The sequence below is a fragment of the Malus sylvestris genome, chromosome 1 (genome assembly GCF_916048215.2).
Source record: "Malus sylvestris chromosome 1, drMalSylv7.2, whole genome shotgun sequence".
NCBI lineage: Eukaryota > Viridiplantae > Streptophyta > Magnoliopsida > Rosales > Rosaceae > Malus > Malus sylvestris.
This window is the reverse complement of record NC_062260.1, coordinates 24,860,900-24,881,105: the sequence shown is the minus strand read 5'-3', so window position 1 is coordinate 24,881,105 and position 20,206 is coordinate 24,860,900. Positions and strand designations below refer to the sequence as shown.

The window sequence follows — 20,206 nt, the reverse complement described above, 5'->3', positions numbered from 1 at the left end:
ACCTTGTGATTGCAACTATCTGTTTATTCAATTACTTGTTTGCTTGCATATTGTTTTACTTTTTCTTATTTCATGTATGCAATAGATCTCGTATTGAAGTTGTGAATTTAGAGGAAAAGAGTTGCACGCGCCTACAATTTGATCTTGACCAACTACTTTGCTCACATGCTTGTGCTGCATGTAGACACTGACAAATTTCATGGTATCATATGTGTTCCCATTATTATACCATAAACTCTTTAGTCATTGCGTATGCAAAAGCTATATGGCCAGTTGGAGATCAGATTGATTGGATAGTAACTGATGATGTGAGTGAAATAATTGTCCTACCACCAATTACACGAAGAAGATATGGTAGGCACAAAGAAAAGAGGATCCCATGATGTGGAGAAGAAAAATCAACTCAAAAGTGTTCAAAATGTGGTTCAAATGACCATTATAAACAAAACTTGTAGGAATACCGTTCCACTTCATCCTACTTTGTGAGAGATTTTTTAATGTGACCGGAACGCGAGGTGGTACACCATGTGTCATTATACAAATAGTATGATATGTGTGTTAAAAAGTTAATAAATTAAAAAATACAATTTTCCACCACTTATAAAAAATACACGTGGTGTACCATCCGTGTTCCGATCACAATTAAAATTTTCTCCTACTTTGTAGAACTTTTATTATGTTTAGGTGTAGTGAATAAATATTTTGAAGTCGAGACCTAACAAAAGAAGTAAACCAGAAGTGTCGACTTATATGATCTTATCAATTCTTTTCTTTGAATTTTTTTTTTCAATAAATCATGAATTTGTCTAGACTGGTTTAAGTTTAATATAAGTATGTTGTTATAGCCGTTTGTGTGGAGTGTGTCAATTGAAAGAGGAGGGGAGACAACTCAAATGCCGACAAAGGGGATGTCGTTGTTGCATAGCTCAGGTCGGAGTTTTGACCGTCATATTATTATTTTAGATGTACGTACAATCATTTAAATTTGACAAAAAAGACAATCCTTGGATTTTGGATATCTGCACTATACACTATACATGAATTCCTTTTTGCCGGGAACCGTAAATCTGTTACAAGGACATAGAATTTAGTTTGAAGTTGAACATATGTACAGTGAAGATGACAATTTCGTTGTGCATGTTTATGAATTTTGTTAGTGCAAGCTGAACATGATTATAGCACAAAAAGTATTTTAGTTAACAACTAATAATACATATAAATTGAGGGGTATTTTTATCTATTTAAGTAAATTTTAAGATATATTTGAACGTTTTTATAAAAATTAACATTTTTTTAATTTAAAAGTTAATTTTTGGTTATATTTGATAAATTATCTTTCATGAGTCATCTAATAATAAGTTTTAACGTGGAGTGTATGTACTAATAAAAAAAACCCTAATTTTTTTTTTATTATAATCTCTCTTACTAGACCTCTCCTCCTCCTCAATTTCTCCGGCCTTTTTTCTTGATCTTCTCACTTTTCCGTCTTTTTTCGTCTGTCTTTCTTCTTCTTCTCCGTCTGCAGTTGAATACTTTTCCGTCTTTTTTCGTCTGTCTTCTTCTTCTTCTTCTCCGCTTTCAGTAGTTGAATAGAAAAGATGCGTCTTTTTCGATGATATCAACATCAACCCACCTGCGCTGCCAAATTTCCCCACACTATATAACTATTGCGCTTAGACGCTCGATAGTTCAATTCCTCGAGTCCCCTTGCCATAAGCAAAGGTTAAAGAACTGAATAATATGGGAGTTTTGATGTGGCAGGAGCTGGAGGCTTGATATGGGCATGAAGTTTGAAGGGGTTGAAGGGGAGATCTGGGTAGGGTCGACGCAGGAGAGTTTTGATGTGGCAGGAGCTGGATACTGAATAGGCAGTTCTCAAGTATCCCCCTCCGCTGCCAAATTTGACAGCAGTTTCAAATATTTTTTAATTAATTATTAAATGTTTTTTATTAAAATTTTATCAAATCTGCTACTCTTCTTCGGGAAAAGCGCTTTCTTTTAAGAATGTATCTGGTTCCATCTTTCTTTCTTTAGTTAACCCACCTTTTTCCAAAAGGGATTGTAGTAATTCAAGTTTTACACTTTTTGCCTAGAATTTGTTTTTCAATTGGACGTGGTGCATATTGTGGTTGTTTCGGTACTACATGAGAATCTCAACCCCATCGTCTTCTTCTTCCCTTTTCTGAGAACCAAACCCCGAAACAAACATCACGATCTCAACCTAAAACCCTGAAACAAACGGTGTTTGGATTTCGATAAAGAGGAGAATTGGTATGGTTTGGTTTGCATGGATTGCAATAGTCAGGAGGAGTATAAAATGAAGGACAAAACTTGTGTACTCAATGGGGAGTATGTAATATACTGACCATCCTATCAAATAACGACACGCGTCATTTTAGACCCCACCCACTCTAACTACAACTAGTTGCCAAACATTCCTATTCCTAGTGCCAAACATTCATATTCTTGCATCCAAACATCCTGCTTCTCCCTCACCAACCTTCACCAGACTGTTCTCCCCATAGCCCTCAATGCCGGCCAGTAGCCCACCCTTTCCACCACTTCCCTCATGCATCTCCTTCTCTTTGTCTCATCATAGTCTACAATTCTGAACATAGAACTTCAAAATTCCAATCTCGTGATTTTTCACGAGCTCTAATCTCAAGGAATTTCAAAACCCAGTTTTGCCGAGTGGGTTGCATCACACGTAGTGGGGGTGGGTCATCGGAGAAGAGAGGATTGAGGATGAGTGGCCGGAGAAGAGACGGAGTGTGTTGGGGTCGCTGGAGAAGAGACGGAGTGACGTGGGTTGCTGAAGAAGAAACGGAGAGTTTTCTGGAGATGGAAGGCCGGGAAACGAGGGAGAAGAAGGGTGTTTGGCCAGTGAAATAGTGAATGTTTGGCTATAAAAATAGAGATGTTTGGTTGCGTGGTTAGGGAATTTATATTGACAGGTGTCGTTTAATGATTGCTTCACGTAACAAGGTCAGGATATTGGGTCCCCTCTAGTGAGGACCCAAGTATTGTCCTAAAATGAACAAGTGTTGTAATTTTATTGGGTCACATAATATGATCAGCAAGTTGGGTACTCTCCGGTGAGTGCCCAAACATTATTCGAGATGTTATTCCATGTTATGCCATATCGGATTTAGTTTCTCGATTAGAAAATATTGTGTTGTCATTTCTTACCTTTATTGTTAATTTTGATATTTTGATATAATGTTGTACTTAATATAGTAATCTTTTTTGAGAGAGGATCCTCGTCGGATCCTCTTTGTAAGGATCTCGTGAATCATCTAATCACATCTATTCATCATACATTGTGCTGTCAATGTCAGGTACTGTTTATATTCAATTTTAAATAAAAAAAATTTAAAATAATTTTTATCCGCACGATATATGATGGATAGACGTGATTTGAGGATTCCAAGAATCCTCACAAAGAGGATCGGGGAGGATTTTTTTTTTATATGTAATCTCTCTTCTCCCTCATTTTCCTCGGCCTTTTCCCCCTATTATCTTCTCATTTTTTCCGTCTTCTTCATCTTCTTCATCTTCTTCATCGTCATTAAAATAGCGGATTTTTCGATGATATCAACATCTTCCGACCTGTAACTTTCAAAAAAGCTTGCCTTTTTCGAAACCTGACAAGCCCAATATTTTCTACTTTGGACTATCGAATCCTTCTCTCCTGCCATGGAAGCAAAGGAAAAGAATTGAATAATATAGGAGTTTTGATGTGGCAGGAGATGGAGGCTTGATCTGGGAATGACGTTTCAGTTTCGTATTCTTTCTGCCATTCTCTATCAAAGTTGTGAGAACAGTTCCAGATGATATGTTGGCACGGCTTTTTCTCGACTGAGCTTTCAAGTGTTTTGTTTTGTTTTTACACGGTTGGTACTTGGTAAGGATTTTTTTGCTAATTTAATCAAAAGGAAACGAAATAATTATTTCCACCTTACCAAAAGGCATATGCCTAGAAATTCATGAGACTAATGCATTTACGTAATACAATCACCATATAACTAAAGCATCCCGTTCTGGTTTTGGGGTTCTTCGGTGCCCTTTGATATGATCATCAGCTCCTTCATTTTGTCACGGACATAACGAATTGCTGCCTTCATTCTGTCACAGACATAACGAACACCTGCCTTCATTTTGTTACAGACATGACGAACACCTGCCTTCATTTTATGACGGGCATAACGAACAGCTGCATTACCTAGTCTTTTTAGGGTTTGGTAGGACTTGGTCACAATTATCACAAAATATATGACCCAACATGCGAGAGTAAACCAACCAAAATTTGGAATGAGGATGAGCATCATTAGAATCAATGCAAGAGTTCCGCACAAGAGGCTGAGGTTGTTCACCAACTCATATATCTCTGTATTGTTGGAAGCTTGGAATATATTGACAGTCGCCAATGACCCCGCGTAAGTGAATAAATCAGCAATCAACATCACAATAGCGTTGTGGTCTGTAACAAATGGAGACGGCATATCTCCGGTCGCATGCTTCACCTGGAGGAGGACTCCTAGCATGGTAAGGAGAAAGAATATACATTTGTGTTCTGGCCGTAGAGAATTGTACTGACCACCCTCCACCCTAGTGCTGCTGCTGTGAATGGTATACATAATGGATGTGAAATTTACATAGAGGATATATGCCCACAACGCAAGCACATTTGCTAGCCAACTAAAGAACATGAGCTTATCTAAGACCCCGTTTGATATGCATACTATTAATTGTTTCTTCACTCTTCTTCATTCGTCATTTCTTCCATATATGTACGTACATATTACATTTCTCTTATATTTAATGCACACAAATGTTAAAAGTGAAACAATTATCAAACATGTACTAATTGAATTTCACAATGGCTTATCTAATCAAGTTAAAATGTTACAAAACCAAAAAATTATTAGGTCGTACAATACTATGACATCAGCACATGGTAATTCCACCCAAAATTTGGCAAATATTTCATTGTTATACTGCTGGAATAAATTAAAAAAAATAAATAAATAAATAAAATAAAAAAACTTGAAGAAAGAAAAATACCCCATGACCACCTCCCATCTCCCTCCCCGATGATTCCCCGTCCTTAGCAGTTAGCCCCCATAGCTTCACCCCTGCTATGAGGCTGCCGCCCCTCTCTATCTCTTCCCCAAAACCTCAACGATTTGTGCATATGGTAAATACAATTATAAATAACCATTAATTTGGACTACTAATTAGCGACATGGATTATTCCCACCAAATGGAATGGCAGCTGGGTTGCCAGGAAGGACTTTCCGGCCAACCTGTGTAACCGCAAGCTCATCGGCGCGCGTTTCTTCTCCACCGGCTTCGAATCCACTAACTGCAAGATGAATGAGACCACACAGAGTACCGCTCCCCTAGAGACTCCGACCGTCACGGGACTCACACGTCTACTCTCGGGTATGCCAAGGGACTCTGGCTCGCCGCGTACAATGTCTGCTGGGGCGCCGACTGCTACTAAATTTAAAACACCGGTCAAATAAAACTCTCCCAAACTCGGAAACTCCTACTATCTTTCTAACCAAACACATCATTTTTCTCTTTTACTAGTTTCCAAACATCCACTTTCTCTCTCACTAAGAACACAGCTGCCATACCTCCACCAACCACCTCCCTCCCCATTCTCCCGAAGCCATGGCAGCTCCATCCCCAAATTTCACCAACCCATGATAGATCATATCCATCTTACTAACCTTATGTAGGAAATTTCATCCATAAGAAAAATTACTAAGGTGGTTGAAATAATTTGGGGAAATTTGGGCTTATGTACTGCCCCGCCAGACGACAGAGAAAGGTTGGAGGAGAAGTGGATGGCATCAATGGATGAGACCATGGCAGAAGCAAGGAGGAGAGAGGCTAGAAGGGTCCCTATTTTCTTTCTTCTCCGTGCGCGGTCATCTTCTCCGAGAAGAAGACAGCCACTGCAACCTGCAACCTACAACCTGCACAGACCTCATGCTTGAGTACGAGGGATCCTCGGAAAATTTCTAGCAGCGATTTAGGATCACCGCCGGGTCATGTGACCTCCCAGGTCCCTATGTGTATCCGTCCTTGCCTAGAGACTCCGACCGTCACGGGACTCACACGTCTACTCTCGGGTATGCCAAGGGACTCTGGCTCGCCGCGTACAATGTCTGCTGGAGCGCCGACTGCTACGAACTCGACATCCTCGCCGCCGTCGCCGACGGCTGCGATGTCGTTTCCCTCAGTGTAGGCGGCGTCGTCGACCCTGCGATACTATTTTTTTTCACTCTATAATTCCTCCACAACACCCCCACAATCCAAGATTTTAGGATTATTTTGCGTCGAGACAACGGGTTCTAAACAGAAGGCAGATCTTTTTTCCCAGCTGATTTTGAAAGAACAAAATATGAAAAGGGGAAAAAAGAGCTTTCCAAATAACTATCCAGAAATATGAGAACAAAATCACAACATACATGCATACATGCTGCATGGCGAAGTACGGAAAACGAGCAAACGGGCAAAAGTAAAGCAAAGAAAATGTACTAACAGTGGGAGCCGTCTAGAGTTAACCAAAGTTGAGTCCTCCATTGCACTGCTTTGTGCAGAGCGCTCAGTCGTACTCATTAATTCCCTCCTCCTTCTTCTTCTTCTTGTTGTTGTCAAGTAAGTCTTACCAAATGGTTTTTTCATCTGAAATTTCGGGGGACGACAAAGGGTTACATCGTATATTCCCCTGTGTCAATTTCAGGTGACGACATAGGATCGTCGAGGGACGGTATTCCTTTGTCGTGATTTCTTTGTTCCATCGATGAGCTCTAGTTAATCTGTTGGAGGTCAAGAGAAGACGGATTGACAGAGTTCTGATTTTATTAACAGTAATGTTATTCATACCATGTTTTTGTACCACATTTTTATACCATCTTAAATGGCATCTGACGTGGACAGTCACATCATTTGAAAATTTTGCAAAACCCAAGGAAAAAAAAGAGAAAGACTTCTCGTATACCACAATCATCATGTAATTAACTAGTTTTTCTTAATTATTAATTTATTAAATAATGAACTAAATTTAAAAAATCTGATTAATTCAAATGATATGGCTGTCCACATCAAATGCCACCTAAAGTGGTATGAAAATATCGTACAAAAACGTGGTATGAATATCATTACTCTTTTGTTAATGGAACCAAAAAGAGTCACATTATCTTGTAAAATAAAGAGTAAATTACTGATTTCTCCCTTGAAATTTCACTTAGTTTTCGAATTCCCCCTAAACTTTTCAATTGGAAAATTAAGGACTTAAACTATTTTTTTAGCCGATTTCCCCTATGCTGTTAGTTTTTCATTCATTCCATCCAAATTCAGTTGCCTTTAAAGACCCTAGATTTCTAAAATGTTGATGTGTGCAAATCTGTGTGATTCTATAGCTTATGTGTCAAAAGGTCTAGCGAAGTGATGTTTTTGTCCTCAAAGGAGAGTCACATAGTGTGCACGTGATAAGAGTTAACGTTAATTGGGTGAAATCTATGTAAAACTAACTGTAAGGGAAAAATCAGTAAAAAAAAAATAGTTCAAGTCCGTGATTTTCCAATTAAAAAGTTTAGGGTAAATCAAAAGTTAAGTGAAAATTCAACAGGAAAATTGGCAGTTTACCCTAAAATAAAAACCCTTTTATTTGTGTTCATTATTTGTCCACTTCTGAGCTCACATATTTTTTATTTGTGTTCATCAGTGTCCACTTCTGAGCTCACATTGTTGACATTGAGTAGAATTACAATTTCATCAAAACAAATTAAACAATTCTTCAAATTTGAGATCCCAACTGATATTGTTTTGTTTTTATCCACACTCCTTTCGAACATGCAGACGTGACGTGAGAGGAGCCATGCAAGAGTTTGAACCCCCCTCTCCAACTTTGAACCAGCACGAGACTTATAATTTAATTAATTAAGAGATTCACCCGCACGCAAAGGCTTGTAAACAAAAATTTGTTATTTGCCCGCAATTAAAGTCATAATTGTTTAGATATAAACTCATAGCAAAATTGTACTACCATGTCCCATGTCCGAGCTACGACTAATTTAAGAATTTTTTTCTATGGTAAATGTTTTCATTTTATAGAAAAATCTTGCAACCATACCAAGTTTAACTATCCAAGGAAGACTCAATCCATTGTTCTCTTTGCTAGACCAAGGAATAGGTTCAAGTCCCGCTAGCGGAAATTCCTCTTGATAGGCGATCTCAATCCATTGCTAATATCAGCAACCATATTTCCTACTAAAAAAAAACCCTTTAGCTGAATATATTTCTTAGGAATCAGGATGCCTAAAAAGTGATTTAACCTCTTGGAAATCAAATCAAACCAACAATCTGACAACAAACAGGTTCACTTCACGCGATCGGACATATAAGACTGTCCGATTTCACTAGCTCCATTCAGATAACTTATAAGTGGTGTCGACAAATACAGACGATTCATACAGTTATATTTCACTACTTGAATCATAAAATCGAATGCAATAACAATTCTTTGGCATAGGGGATCCTTCAATGTTATGAAACATCGACAATGGTCTTAAAACTACAAATCTAAGCACATAAATCTGTAAAAAGGAATCATCTCTGATACAGCATTTGCACATCTGCCTTCTCTCATCCCCCTCCACACATAAACTAAACCCTTTTTGTGCACTACAAATTCGAGAAAGAATCAAGTCGGCCTTTGCCATGCAAATGGTTTGTTCAACTTCTTTTCTCCAGTTCCCAAAACTATAGATATGCCCGTAATAAAACATAAATGGCCCTCACACAGTGCAGCCACCTAGCAATCTAAATTTGTCATTGGTATGGTATAGGACCATAATCAAACATACATGGCCTTCCGCACAATGTGGCCACCTGGGGATGTGATTCATCATTAGAATGGTCGGTATCGCATGGGCCGCCTGAACCTCGGAAACCTCCTGAACAAAAGAAAAATCAGGTCAATGGCATGTCACAATATGAAGAGCTCATGCAAAGTTTCTTAAAGTGAGTGAGACAAACAAAAACAAGGCTACAACTTTCGAGCAATGCAACTAACGAAGTAACTTCAACAGAATTTCAATAAAGTTAATCAAGCTGCAATATTGACAACTTGATACAGGAGAACATTGTAGCCTATGAGAAATGGCCTAGTCCTTTAAGGTCGTTTTAGTTTCCAGTTTTGGCGGTTTAAGCATTTTCACCTTTTTCCCTTTTGCTAGAGACAACATATTATTTTCCAAAAGACAACATAATATCGGTTTAAGCACAATAAATATAGGCTGGCCTTTTGCTGGAGACAACATATTATTTTCCAAACTTCCATGCCTCTTTTGACTTCCTTAAAAAACAACAAAGTAGAAAAGGAGATCATTGTGCTTACCCATAACCAAACGCAGGATAGAAGGGTGCAGCAGGCATGAAAGGCCTCCGAGATCGAGAAAATGGGCTGGGGCGCCTTCCTCGATACTGTTTCAGTCCAGGAACGTTTGTACGCTTAGCAGAGACCTGTTAATATACCAAAACCAGTCACTGTTACCCAATTGATTGACTAAAAAATCAATATTCAAATAAGTATAGAGACCTATACATAAAATAAGAAAGAAAAAAAATCAAGTACCTTCAATTGACGGCCATGCAATTCTGATTCATTTAACAGGAGAGCATTCTGAACAGCCTCAACTTCAACAAACTCAACATAAGCAAATCCTTTTGGTTGACCAAACTTGTCGGTCAAAATTGTAACTCTGTTAACGGTTCCACAAGACTGAAAATGCTGCTGGACTTCCTCAGGAGTACATGCATAATCAACCTGAAGGTGAAGTTAAACAATAGGTTCTCACTCTTGGCCATAATGCTTCCAAAGATCACCGCAAATATCACATGGTAACAATTTAAAAGAAATTCTTCCCTAGTGCAGATGAACTTAGTCAAAGACTTGGGAAAGCATACTAAAACTTGAGACTGCAGCTTATAAAGTACATTGAACTATAAAAAGGTCGTACCCAGTGCACAAGGCTCCCGCTTTACGCAGGGTCTGGGAGAGGTGAATGTCGGCTAGCCTTACCCCCATTTATGGAGAGGCTGCTCCCAAGTCTCGAACCCGAGACCTACCGCTCATGGGCGAAGGCACTTGCCATCGCACCAAGTGCGACCTCTTATAAAGTACATTGAACTATACATTAACTAATACTAAGTATTTGTTACAGTTTAAGTCAACTGATCCAACTATATCTTTGTTACAGTTCAAGTCAACTGACCCAACTATATCTAAACCAGAAATTATCCAAACTAGCTATTCTTTCAAGATTAGCATGGCTGTGGACAGCAGGTGGCTACTTGATTCAAATCTCAAACGAGAACTTACAACAACAACAACAACAACAAAGCATTTTCCCACTAAGTGGGGTCGGCTATATGAATCCTAGAACGCCATTGCGCTCGGTTTTGTGTCATGTCCTCCGTTAGATCCAAGTACTCTAAGTCTTTTCTTAGAGTCTCTTCCAAAGTTTTCCTAGGTCTTCCTCTACCCTTTTGGCCCTGAACCTCTGTCCCGTAGTCACATCTTCGAACCGGAGCGTCAGTCGGCCTTCTTTGCACATGTCCAAATCATCGGAGCCAATTTTCTCTCATCTTTCCTACAATTTCGGCTACTCCTACTTTACCTCGGATATCCTCATTCTCAATCTTATCCTTTCTCGTGTGCCCACACATCCCACGAAGCATCCTCATCTCCGCTACACCCATTTTGTGTACGTGTTGATGCTTCACCGCCCAACATTTTGTGCCATACAACATCGCTGGCCTTATTGCCGTCCTATAAAATTTTCCCTTGAGCTTCAGTGGCCTACGACGGTCACACAACACGCCGGATGCACTCTTACACTTCATCCATCCAGCTCGTATTCTATGGTTGAGATCTCCATCTAATTCTCCGTTCTCTTGCAAGATAGATCCTAGGTAGTGAAAACGGTCGCTTTTTGTGATCTTCGCTAGATTGCTCCGGTCATTAGTGTGGATAAGTATATAAATGGATAGAGATAGGAAAGCAAACACAAGATGTACGTGGTTCACCCAGATTGGCTACGTCCACGGAATAGAAGAGTTCTCATTAATTGTGAAGGGTTTACACAAGTACATAGGTTCAAGCTCTCCTTTAGTGAGTATAAGTGAATGATTTAGTACAAATGACATTAGGAAATATTGTGGGAGAATGATCTCGTAATCACGAAACTTCTAAGTATCGGAGTGTGGTGTCGTCTTGACTTGCCTTATCTGTCTCATAGGTAGATGTGGCATCTTCTCTGGAAGTACTCTTCCTCCATCCAGGGGTGGTATCTTTAACTGGTGGAGATGCACAAGGTAATGTATCAATTTCACTTGAAGCTTACTTGTAGTCTCAAGCTTGGTCAAGCGCGATACAAACCATGTAGTAGGAGTCCCCCCAGTCGCCGAGCTAGGGGGTCTGCTGAAAGAGGTGACAGACAAGGTAAGCAATCAGAGCTCCGACTGATTGTTCACCTTCTCCCCATCTTGCAGCAGCATGAAGGATAAAGAGAAGAAAAATGAGAAGAGATGATATGAGATACTTTTGCTTTTGAAGAAGTAACTTTCCACAGGCTTATTCTTGAACTGAGCTGGAGGGTTTTCTGGTTTCCTCCAGAGTATAAGGCCGACTGAAGAATTTGAGGGTCAAAACAAGTCCATCAAATCTAGAGTACGTTCCACCCTGCTGATATGGGATACTTTTGCTTTTGACAGAGTAATGGATGTATCGGCACGTGTGCTGTTACGCTTGTCTCCACATGCTTCCTTGTATCCTTCGCACTTGCCCTATCTGTTCCTCAAGCAGATGCGGAATCGTCCCTGGAAACATAAGATGTTGAAGATGAGTACTCGAGAGCAATGCCAGGTAAGTAATCAGGTAAGGGGTTCCAGGCAGTCAGTTCCTGGCTGGAAGCTTGGTTCCAAGTGCTGACTGATTGCTCTCTTTCTCCTTGTCTTGCAGGTAAAAACAAGGCCAAAGGAAAAGACAGGGAAAAAGCATGATATGGGATACTCTTGCTTTTAACCCTGATGATATGAGATATTCTTGCTCTAGTATAGCTTGTTTGCAGAGGTATTATCGGGGGGAAAGAAAGCTGAATATTTCGAAAGGCTTCGTTGGGAGTGCCCTCTCAGATATGATGAAGGGTTGAGCATTTTTGCAGGTCTGCCTGTCCATTGGGGATGGAGGTCGACATATATAGGAGTCTCCCTAACAACAAGTAGTAATGCTATTCCTTTACCCTGCTTGGTCATAGCACGGTAGTGGGAGCTGCCAGTTTCACATGTTTTAACTCTGTCAGAGCACTTTGAAAAAGTGGTCTGTGGTATCTGGCTCTCGAGATTCGGAGAACGATGCCTCTTCGATTTTTGAGAAAGCAATCATGCTGGGGGTCTGGCTCTCGAGATTCGTAGAGCAGTGTCTCTTCGATTTTTTAGGAAGTAATCATGTTGGGAGTCTGGCTCTCGAGATTCGGAGGGCGGTGCCTCTTCGATTTTGGAGCAAGCAATCCTGTTGGGAGTGTTGTCTCGAATGTGAGTAAAGGTTGGGCATGTTTGCTAGTCTACCTTGCCACGAAGCACAAAGGTTGACACACAGGGACTTTCCAATTATCCAGCAATGGTACTGTTCCTTTACCCTCTCTTCGCTTTTGAGAGAGTAGTCATGTTGGGAGTCTGGCTCTCGAGATTCGGAGGACGGTGCCTCTTCGATTTTGGAGCAAGCAATCTTGTTGGGAGTGTTTTCTTGAAAGTGAGTAAAGGTTGGGCATGTTTGCTAGTCTACCTTGCCACGAAGCACAGAGGTTGACACACAGGGACTTTCCAATTATCCAGCAGTGGTACTGTTCCTTTACCCTTGTGGGTAATAATATGATAGCTAGACCTTCAAAATTTATGTGTCTAAACTTTGTTAGTGCTGTTTCTTTGCTATTCTTTTACCTTTCTTGGTCAGAGCGATGTAGTGGGAGCTGCAAGCTTCACGTGCTCAACTTTGGCAGAGAACTTTGGCAAAGTTATCTGTGGTACCCATGAGCTATGGTTGCGTGTGGGAAGTGGGTGATTGAACAGTAAGATTCATGTGCTTTCTACTTCACCAGAAGTCTTCGACAGAATGCCCATAATTTCTGCAAAGCTGAGTGTGCGTGTGACAGGTGCTGACAAGGCTAGAAAAGTAGGTGCCTCTTCGATTTCTGAGATCAGCCCTCGTGGTCTCTGAGCAGCCCAGCTTTTGAGAAAGCGAGCGCCTCTTCGATTGATTCGGAGAACGATGCCTCATCGATTTTTGAGAAAGCAATCATGCTAGGGGTCTGGCTCTCGAAGATTCGGGGAGCAGTGTCTCTTCGATTTTTGAGAAAGTAATCACGTTGGGAGTCTGGCTCTCGAGATTCGGAGGGCGGTGCCTCTTCGATTTTGGAGCAAGCAATCTTGTTGGGAGTGTTTTCTCGAATGTGAGTAAAGGTTGGGCATGTTTGCTAGTCTACCTTGCCACGAAGCACAGAGGTTGACACACAGGGACTTTCCAATTATCCAGCAATGGTACTGTTCCTTTACCCTCTCTTCGATTTTTAAGAAAGTAGTCATGTTGGGAGTCTGGCTCTCGAGATTCGGAGGACGGTGCCTCTTCGATTTTGGAGCAAGCAATCTTATTGGGAGTGTTTTCTCGAATGTGAGTAAAGGTTGGGCATGTTTGCTAGTCTACCTTGCCACGAAGCACAGAGGTTGACACACAGGGACTTTCCAATTATCCAGCAGTGGTACTGTTCCTTTACCCTTGTGGGTAATAATATGGTAGCTAGACCTTCAAAATTTATGGGTCTAAACTTTGTTAGTGCTGTTTCTTTGCTATTCTTTTACCCTTCTTGGTCAGAGCGATGTAGTAGGAGCTGCAAGCTTCACGTGCTCAACTTTGGCAGAGAACTTTGGCAAAGTTATCTGTGGTACCCATGAGCTATTGTTGCATGTGGGAAGTGGGTGATTGAACAGTAAGATTCATGTGTTTTCTACTTCCCCAGAAGTCTTCGACAGAATGCCCATAATTTCTGCAAAGCTGAGTGTGCGTGTGACGGGTGCTGACAAGGCTGGAAAAGTAGGTGCCTCTTCGATTTCTGAGATCGGCCCTCGTGGTCTCTGGGGAGCCCAGCTTTTGAGAAAGCGAGCGCCTCTTCGATTTCTGAGATCGGCCTTCGTGGTCTTTGAGCAGCCCAACTTTTGAGAAAGCAAACGCCTCTTCGATTTCTGAGATCAACCCTCGTGATCTCTAAGCAGCCCAGCTTTTGAGAAAGCAAACGCCTCTTCGATTTCTGAGCAGGCGCCTCTTCGATTTCTGAAGCTCCGTCGAGTGCAGATTTTTATAGAGGCTGGCATTAAGTTCCAAAGCACACTTGAATCTCCACCAGTAGAAGCTTCATTCTTGCACTTCTAAGATCTTGATTTGTCCGACCTCTTCTCTCTTCAACACCTTTGAAAATGTCTGGCCCCTCCGACCGTCGTTTTGACTTGAACCTTGTTGAAGAGGCAGCCCCGCCTTCTCCAGACAACATATGGCGCCCATCCTTCGTCTCCCCTACTGGTCCTCTTACCGTTGGGGATTCCGTGATGAAGAATGATATGACCGCTGTGGTGGTGGCCAGGAACCTTCTCACTCCCAAAGATAACAGACTACTTTCCAAACGGTCTGATGAGTTAGCTGTTAAGGATTCGCTGGCTCTCAGTGTTCAGTGTGCAGGTTCTGTGTCTAATATGGCCCAACGCCTATTTGCTCGAACCCGCCAAGTTGAATCCTTGGCGGCTGAAGTGATGAGTCTCAAACAGGAGATTAGAGGGCTCAAGCATGAGAATAAACAGTTGCACCGGCTCGCACATGACTATGCTACAAACATGAAGAGGAAGCTTGACCAGATGAAGGAAACTGATGGTCAGGTTTTACTTGATCATCAGAGATTTGTGGGTTTGTTCCAAAGGCATTTATTGCCTTCGTCTTCTGGGGCTGTACCGCGTAATGAAGCTCCGAATGATCAACCTCTGATGCCTCCTCCTTCTAGGGTTCTGTCCAGTACTGAGGCTCCAAATGATCCCCCTCCGGTGCCTTCTCTTTCTGGGGCTCTACCGACTGCTGAGACTTCTCCTAAGCAACCTTTGTGAAGGCTCCGTCTTGTGTGTTTATTTTGACTCATGTATATGTACATATTTGTAGCTGATCGGGGATATCAATAAATAAGCTTTCCTTCATTTCAACGTATTGTGTTAAATACACCAAAGCCTTCTTCGCTAAGTTCTTTGAATTTTCTTTTGTTGAAGCTTGTATGTTGAAGCTTTCTGAGTGGAGCATGTAGGTTGGGGTAGTGTTCCCTTAATTTCCCGAGTGAGGAAAACTTCTCGGTTGGAGACTTGGAAAATCCAAGTCACTGAGTGGGATCGGCTATATGAATCTTAGAACGCCATTGTGCTCGATCATGTGTCATGTCCTTCGTTAGATCCAAGTACTCTAAGTCTTTTCTTAGAGTCTCTTCCAAAGTTTTCCTAGGTCTTCCTCTACCCCTTCGGCCCTGAACCTCTGTCCCATAGTCGCATCTTCTAATCGGAGCGTCAGTAGGCCTTCTTTGCACATGTCCAAACCACCGTAACCGATTTTCTCTCATCTTTCCTTCAATTTCGGCTACTCCTACTTTACCCCGGATATCCTCATTCCTAATCTTATCCTTTCTCGTGTGCCCACACATCCAACGAAGCATCCTCATCTCCGCTACACCCATTTTGTGTACGTGTTGATGTTTCACCGCCCAACATTCTGTGCCATACAGCATCGCCGGCCTTATTGCCGTCCTATAAAATTTTCCCTTGAGCTTCAATGGCATACGGCGGTCACACAACACGCCGGATGCACTCTTCCACTTCATCCATCCAGCTTGTATTCTATGGTTGAGATCTCCATCTAATTCTCCGTTCTTTTGCAAGATAGATCCTAGGTAACGAAAACGGTCGCTTTTTGGTATTTCTTGATCTCCGATCCTCACCCCTAACTCGTTTTGGCCTCCATTTGCACTGAACTTGCACTCCATATATTCTGTCTTTGATCGGCTTAGGCGAAGACCTTTAGATTCCAACACTTCTCTCCAAAGGTTAAGCTTTGCATTTACCCCTTCCTGAGTTTCATCTATCAACACTATATCGTCTGCGAAAAGCATACACCAAGGAATATCATCTTGAATATGTCGTGTTAACTCATCCATTACCAACGCAAAAAGGTAAGGACTTAAGGATGAGCCTTGATGTAATCCTACAGTTATGGGAAAGCTTTCGGTTTGTCCTTCATGAGTTCTTACGGCAGTCTTTGCTCCTTCATACATATCCTTTATAGCTTGGATATATGCTACTCGTACTCCTTTCTTCTCTAAAATCCTCCAAAGAATGTCTCTTGGGACCCTATCATACGCTTTTTCCAAATCTATAAAGACCATGTGTAAATCCTTTTTCCCATCTCTATATCTTTCCATCAATCTTCGTAAGAGATAGATTGCCTCCATGGTTGAGCGCCCTGGCATGAACCCGAATTGGTTGTCCGAAACCCGTGTCTCTTGCCTCAATCTATGCTCAATGACTCTCTCCCAGAGCTTCATTGTATGACTCATTAGCTTAATACCCCTATAGTTCATGCAATTTTGTACGTCGCCCTTATTCTTGTAGATAGGCACCAAAGTGCTCGTTCGCCACTCAAACGAGAACTTAAACACACTAAAAAAAAAAAAAAAAAAAAAAAAAAACCTCAATAATTTGTAGCCTACAGGAAAAAAAGGAAAACAAAATCTAAATAAACATAAAAGTCACCTAGTAAGTGCAATCTCTCCTAGGAACTCAGTAATATCATAAACTCGATATCTTTAAAGTCTGAAAGATTTGATCCCTCCAAAATAAATTTGACATATGAAAATAGATAGAGATAAAGAGAGCAGAGCATGAAAACACATATCCATTATATAAAAAGGTCGAAATTAAAATGAAAAAGGGAAAGGGTTGTTGAGCCTCACATTACCAACATAGATGGATCTAGAATCCACCTCCTCCTTCTCAGCCTGAGACGCAGAACCACTTGAGGAATCTTCATTCACAATCAAAACATATAAAACAAAAAGTATTAGCTACTGATAGATATCTTTACTTGAAGCATTACTAGAGTAAAATTTGACAGAGGATATCATGTTTCATCAATTACAAACATGAACAGTTCAGAAATACTACTTATACACATCATGTTAGCCTACTGTGAGACAGAAAGATTCTTTTGAGAACCAACAAATGTATGTATACCTCAACAGCGCCCTAGATGGGCTGACCAACAGAGAAAGACCAAGGACGTACAATTAGACAACACTAGCATACTGTGCAGATGGAAACTAACAGAGTTCAGTTAGTTATAGTTACGCAGCAGGGCCAATCTAGTTTACATAAAAGGACAGTGAACCATTAAAGACAGCACTCGTGCATGTACCCAGAACAAAAGTACCAAAATCCAATTGTACAAAACCAAACACCTTCTAATTCAAGCACTCTATCCATTAAACCAGCGACAACTAACAACATTGGTCTCAGCACGCGTGAATGTACCCAGAATAATCAATAAAATTCCAACTCGGGTACCGTATCCATTCAATCGACGACAACTAAGAACATGGACCAGTTAGACGCATCATGATTCGAAAAAAAATCAAATCTTTCCATTATTTTAAGCTTTTGTGAATCAGCATTCCCCAAACACAATCACAAAGGGACAACATAGCGGATTTTGACCTAGCATTACCTACACAGTCATCATTAAGTTCCAATTCAAACCCACCAAAAAACCCAATGCAGCCTAACCCTAGCTCAAGAAATCATCCCCAAAACACCCAAAAGAAATAAAATTACAAAACAGAAAAGTAAAATCCGATACCTTGAACAGCGCCCATCTCCTTCTCGACCTTGGCCTGCATGTCGCGGAGAGCACCAGCCTCCTCCTCTATCTCCTTCAGCCGCTTCTTCATGTCCTCCAGCTCCTACACCACATTGAAACCAGAACCCGACCCGAATCAGCCCAACCGGGTCAAACAAAAAGCTAAGGCACCAGATTTACGAGGCTAAATTGATTGAGGGAGTACCTTGGAGTTAGGGTCGTCGTTGTAGTCTTGGTCGTCATCGACCCCGTCGGCCCTGGACGACATGTCGACGTCTTCGCCGTCGTCGTTGGGGATCTCGGCGCCGTAAACCTCGTGCTCCTGTTGCTCCTCCATAGCACTCTCTCTCCGTGGCTGTCGGATTGAGTGCGATTCGGAGAGGTCTGTGTGCGTGTGTCTGGTTTTTTGAGGTTTTTGGTTTTGGGGATATTATATATTTGGGATCGGGCGGTGCGGCTTGGCCGCTTGGGGTTGAGGAAGAATGCGGCTCAAATTTGAAATTTTAGGGAATTTGTAGGGGTATATTGGGGTTTTTATGTGTTTATCCGCTTGTCTTTGATTGGCTGGTTGGATTCGGACTTTTACGGGCTGATGATGAACGTTTACGATTGAAAGAAAATCATGCGGCTGCCGTTCGCTTCTTATTTTTCGTTTTGCTTTAGGTCACTATTGGCGTACTAAAGTCATTTGGCTTTCCGCGAGAGAGTAAAATTCCCTCGTCTCCTATTTCCATAATTTTTTTCTCTTCTCCTCTTATATTTTGTTTAAAATCAATATAAGATGTTAATATGGATTAATCGTAACTGTTCAAGTAGGAGAGGAAGAAAAGGAATGAGAGATAGATTAGGAAGGAAGATAATCCTCATTCTTCTGTAAGTGGCCAACATCATCATCAACTGGGTCTTAGTATTAGGTCCCAACCACTAATTTTGGCTTATTTTCTGGATTAAATTTAGCATAAATATAAGTGTTAACCCACAATTTTTTTTAGCCCAATGATTGAAGAAGATTTAGGCGAGTTTAAAATTTAAATTTTGAATTTTAACCCAACACAAGAAGTTAGTCTAACATAAGAGCTACTATACCTAAAAGAATTTAGCATAGAAATTACACTAGGAAGGGGAAAAAAGTTATGAAGACATGAATTTGAAGGTGTTTACTTGACTTTCACAAAACAACCTAGACATTAATTGAAGTCGTGAACCTTTTAATGCCTAGTTTATTAATAAACATTGCAATTTTGAAATTTCGGTTAGTTGGAATGGTTTATGATCATGACAAAATGATCGTATGAGAATACAAAAGTGGCGTCGACAGCAATAATCGTAAAAGTTAAGATTGAAATCGTTAGAGGAGGCCCCGAGTTCGTATCCTCTCTCTCGATCCATTGTTAAAATTAAGCGAGACTAAAAAATGGTGTGCAAGTCGATAAGCGAGTTCATGCACTAAATTTTCAGTGAAGAAAGTGAAAAGCAGTGTCACTTTGGCTTCAAATCCACCGGCGGCAGCTTTTCTTTCTCCCTGGTGCTTTCTCTCATATTTCAAAGCCAACGAAACCGTTGAGACGCGGTAACCGGCGGTGAGGAGGAAGGTGGAAGTCGACGATGGAGGCGAGTGGCTGACGAGGGTCGGTTGGGTGGAGAGTTTTGTTGGCTGTTGATTTTTTTTTTCTTTTGAAATAATTGGAGGAATGATCCCTAATGTTTTGCTCTATTGGAGTTTTGATCCATAAATTTTAGCTCAATTGGATCTTTGGTCCTTGAATTTTAGCTCAATTAGATCGTTGGTCCCTAAACTTATTATAATGTGGAGCAATAATTGTTCTTTTAGTTAACTCCGTTAAAATTTATATCCAATTTTATCCAAAACAAGGGTTTAAAGGGAAAAAATTGGATAGAAGTTCTAACGGAATTAATAGAATAATCATTACTCCGCATTATAACAAGTTCAAGTATCAATATTCACATATTTTTAACTCAAAAGGCCATTTCTCCATGTAAACATAATGGAGGTAACACGAGTATTAACATGGAGAAGCCAAGGAAGCAATGGAATCTCCCTGTATTCTCAAGCACATACTCGAAAAATTAAAAACAAAATGACTAATATTGTCATATCACACTACGTTAGCTTTATGTTTCTTGCATATTTCTTATGTAATGGATGTGCTTTTTTTTTTTGTGAAAGTTGTTTAGAAACCC

The 20,206-nt window shown here is 40.8% G+C and overlaps 2 protein-coding genes across 2 annotated transcripts; both read right to left on the bottom strand.

Moving 5' to 3' along the window:
- Positions 1 to 3,523: 3,523 nt before the first annotated feature.
- LOC126621694 (uncharacterized) lies at positions 3,524 to 4,758 on the bottom strand. Its single transcript, XM_050290253.1, has one exon. The coding sequence runs from the start codon at positions 4,707 to 4,709 to the stop codon at positions 4,026 to 4,028; it is 684 nt and encodes a 227-aa protein (XP_050146210.1). The 5' UTR covers positions 4,710 to 4,758; the 3' UTR covers positions 3,524 to 4,025.
- A 3,636-nt stretch (positions 4,759 to 8,394) lies between these two features.
- On the bottom strand, positions 8,395 to 18,467 carry LOC126621708 (polyadenylate-binding protein 1-like). Its single transcript, XM_050290277.1, has 6 exons — positions 18,210 to 18,467; positions 18,005 to 18,107; positions 17,103 to 17,173; positions 9,653 to 9,844; positions 9,416 to 9,540; positions 8,395 to 8,972 (listed from the first exon to the last, which is right to left on the bottom strand). The coding sequence occupies exons 1-6, from the start codon at positions 18,339 to 18,341 to the stop codon at positions 8,927 to 8,929; spliced, it is 669 nt and encodes a 222-aa protein (XP_050146234.1). The 5' UTR covers positions 18,342 to 18,467; the 3' UTR covers positions 8,395 to 8,926.
- Between the last annotated feature and the right edge of the window lie 1,739 nt (positions 18,468 to 20,206).

What these genes read in the sequence shown, in the direction of transcription:
- LOC126621694 (XM_050290253.1), bottom strand. Translation starts at nt 4,709, where the DNA reads ATGTTCTTTAGTTGGCTAGCAAATGTGCTTGCGTTGTGGGCATATATC.
- LOC126621708 (XM_050290277.1), bottom strand. Translation starts at nt 18,341, where the DNA reads ATGGAGGAGCAACAGGAGCACGAGGTTTACGGCGCCGAGATCCCCAAC. An exon ending in GGAGATGGGCGCTGTTCAAG is followed by an intron (nt 17,174 to 18,004) that starts GTATCGGATTTT and finishes TTGTGAATGAAG; the next exon opens with ATTCCTCAAGTGGTTCTGCG. An exon ending in TGCATGGCCGTCAATTGAAG is followed by an intron (nt 9,541 to 9,652) that starts GTACTTGATTTT and finishes GTATATTAACAG; the next exon opens with GTCTCTGCTAAGCGTACAAA.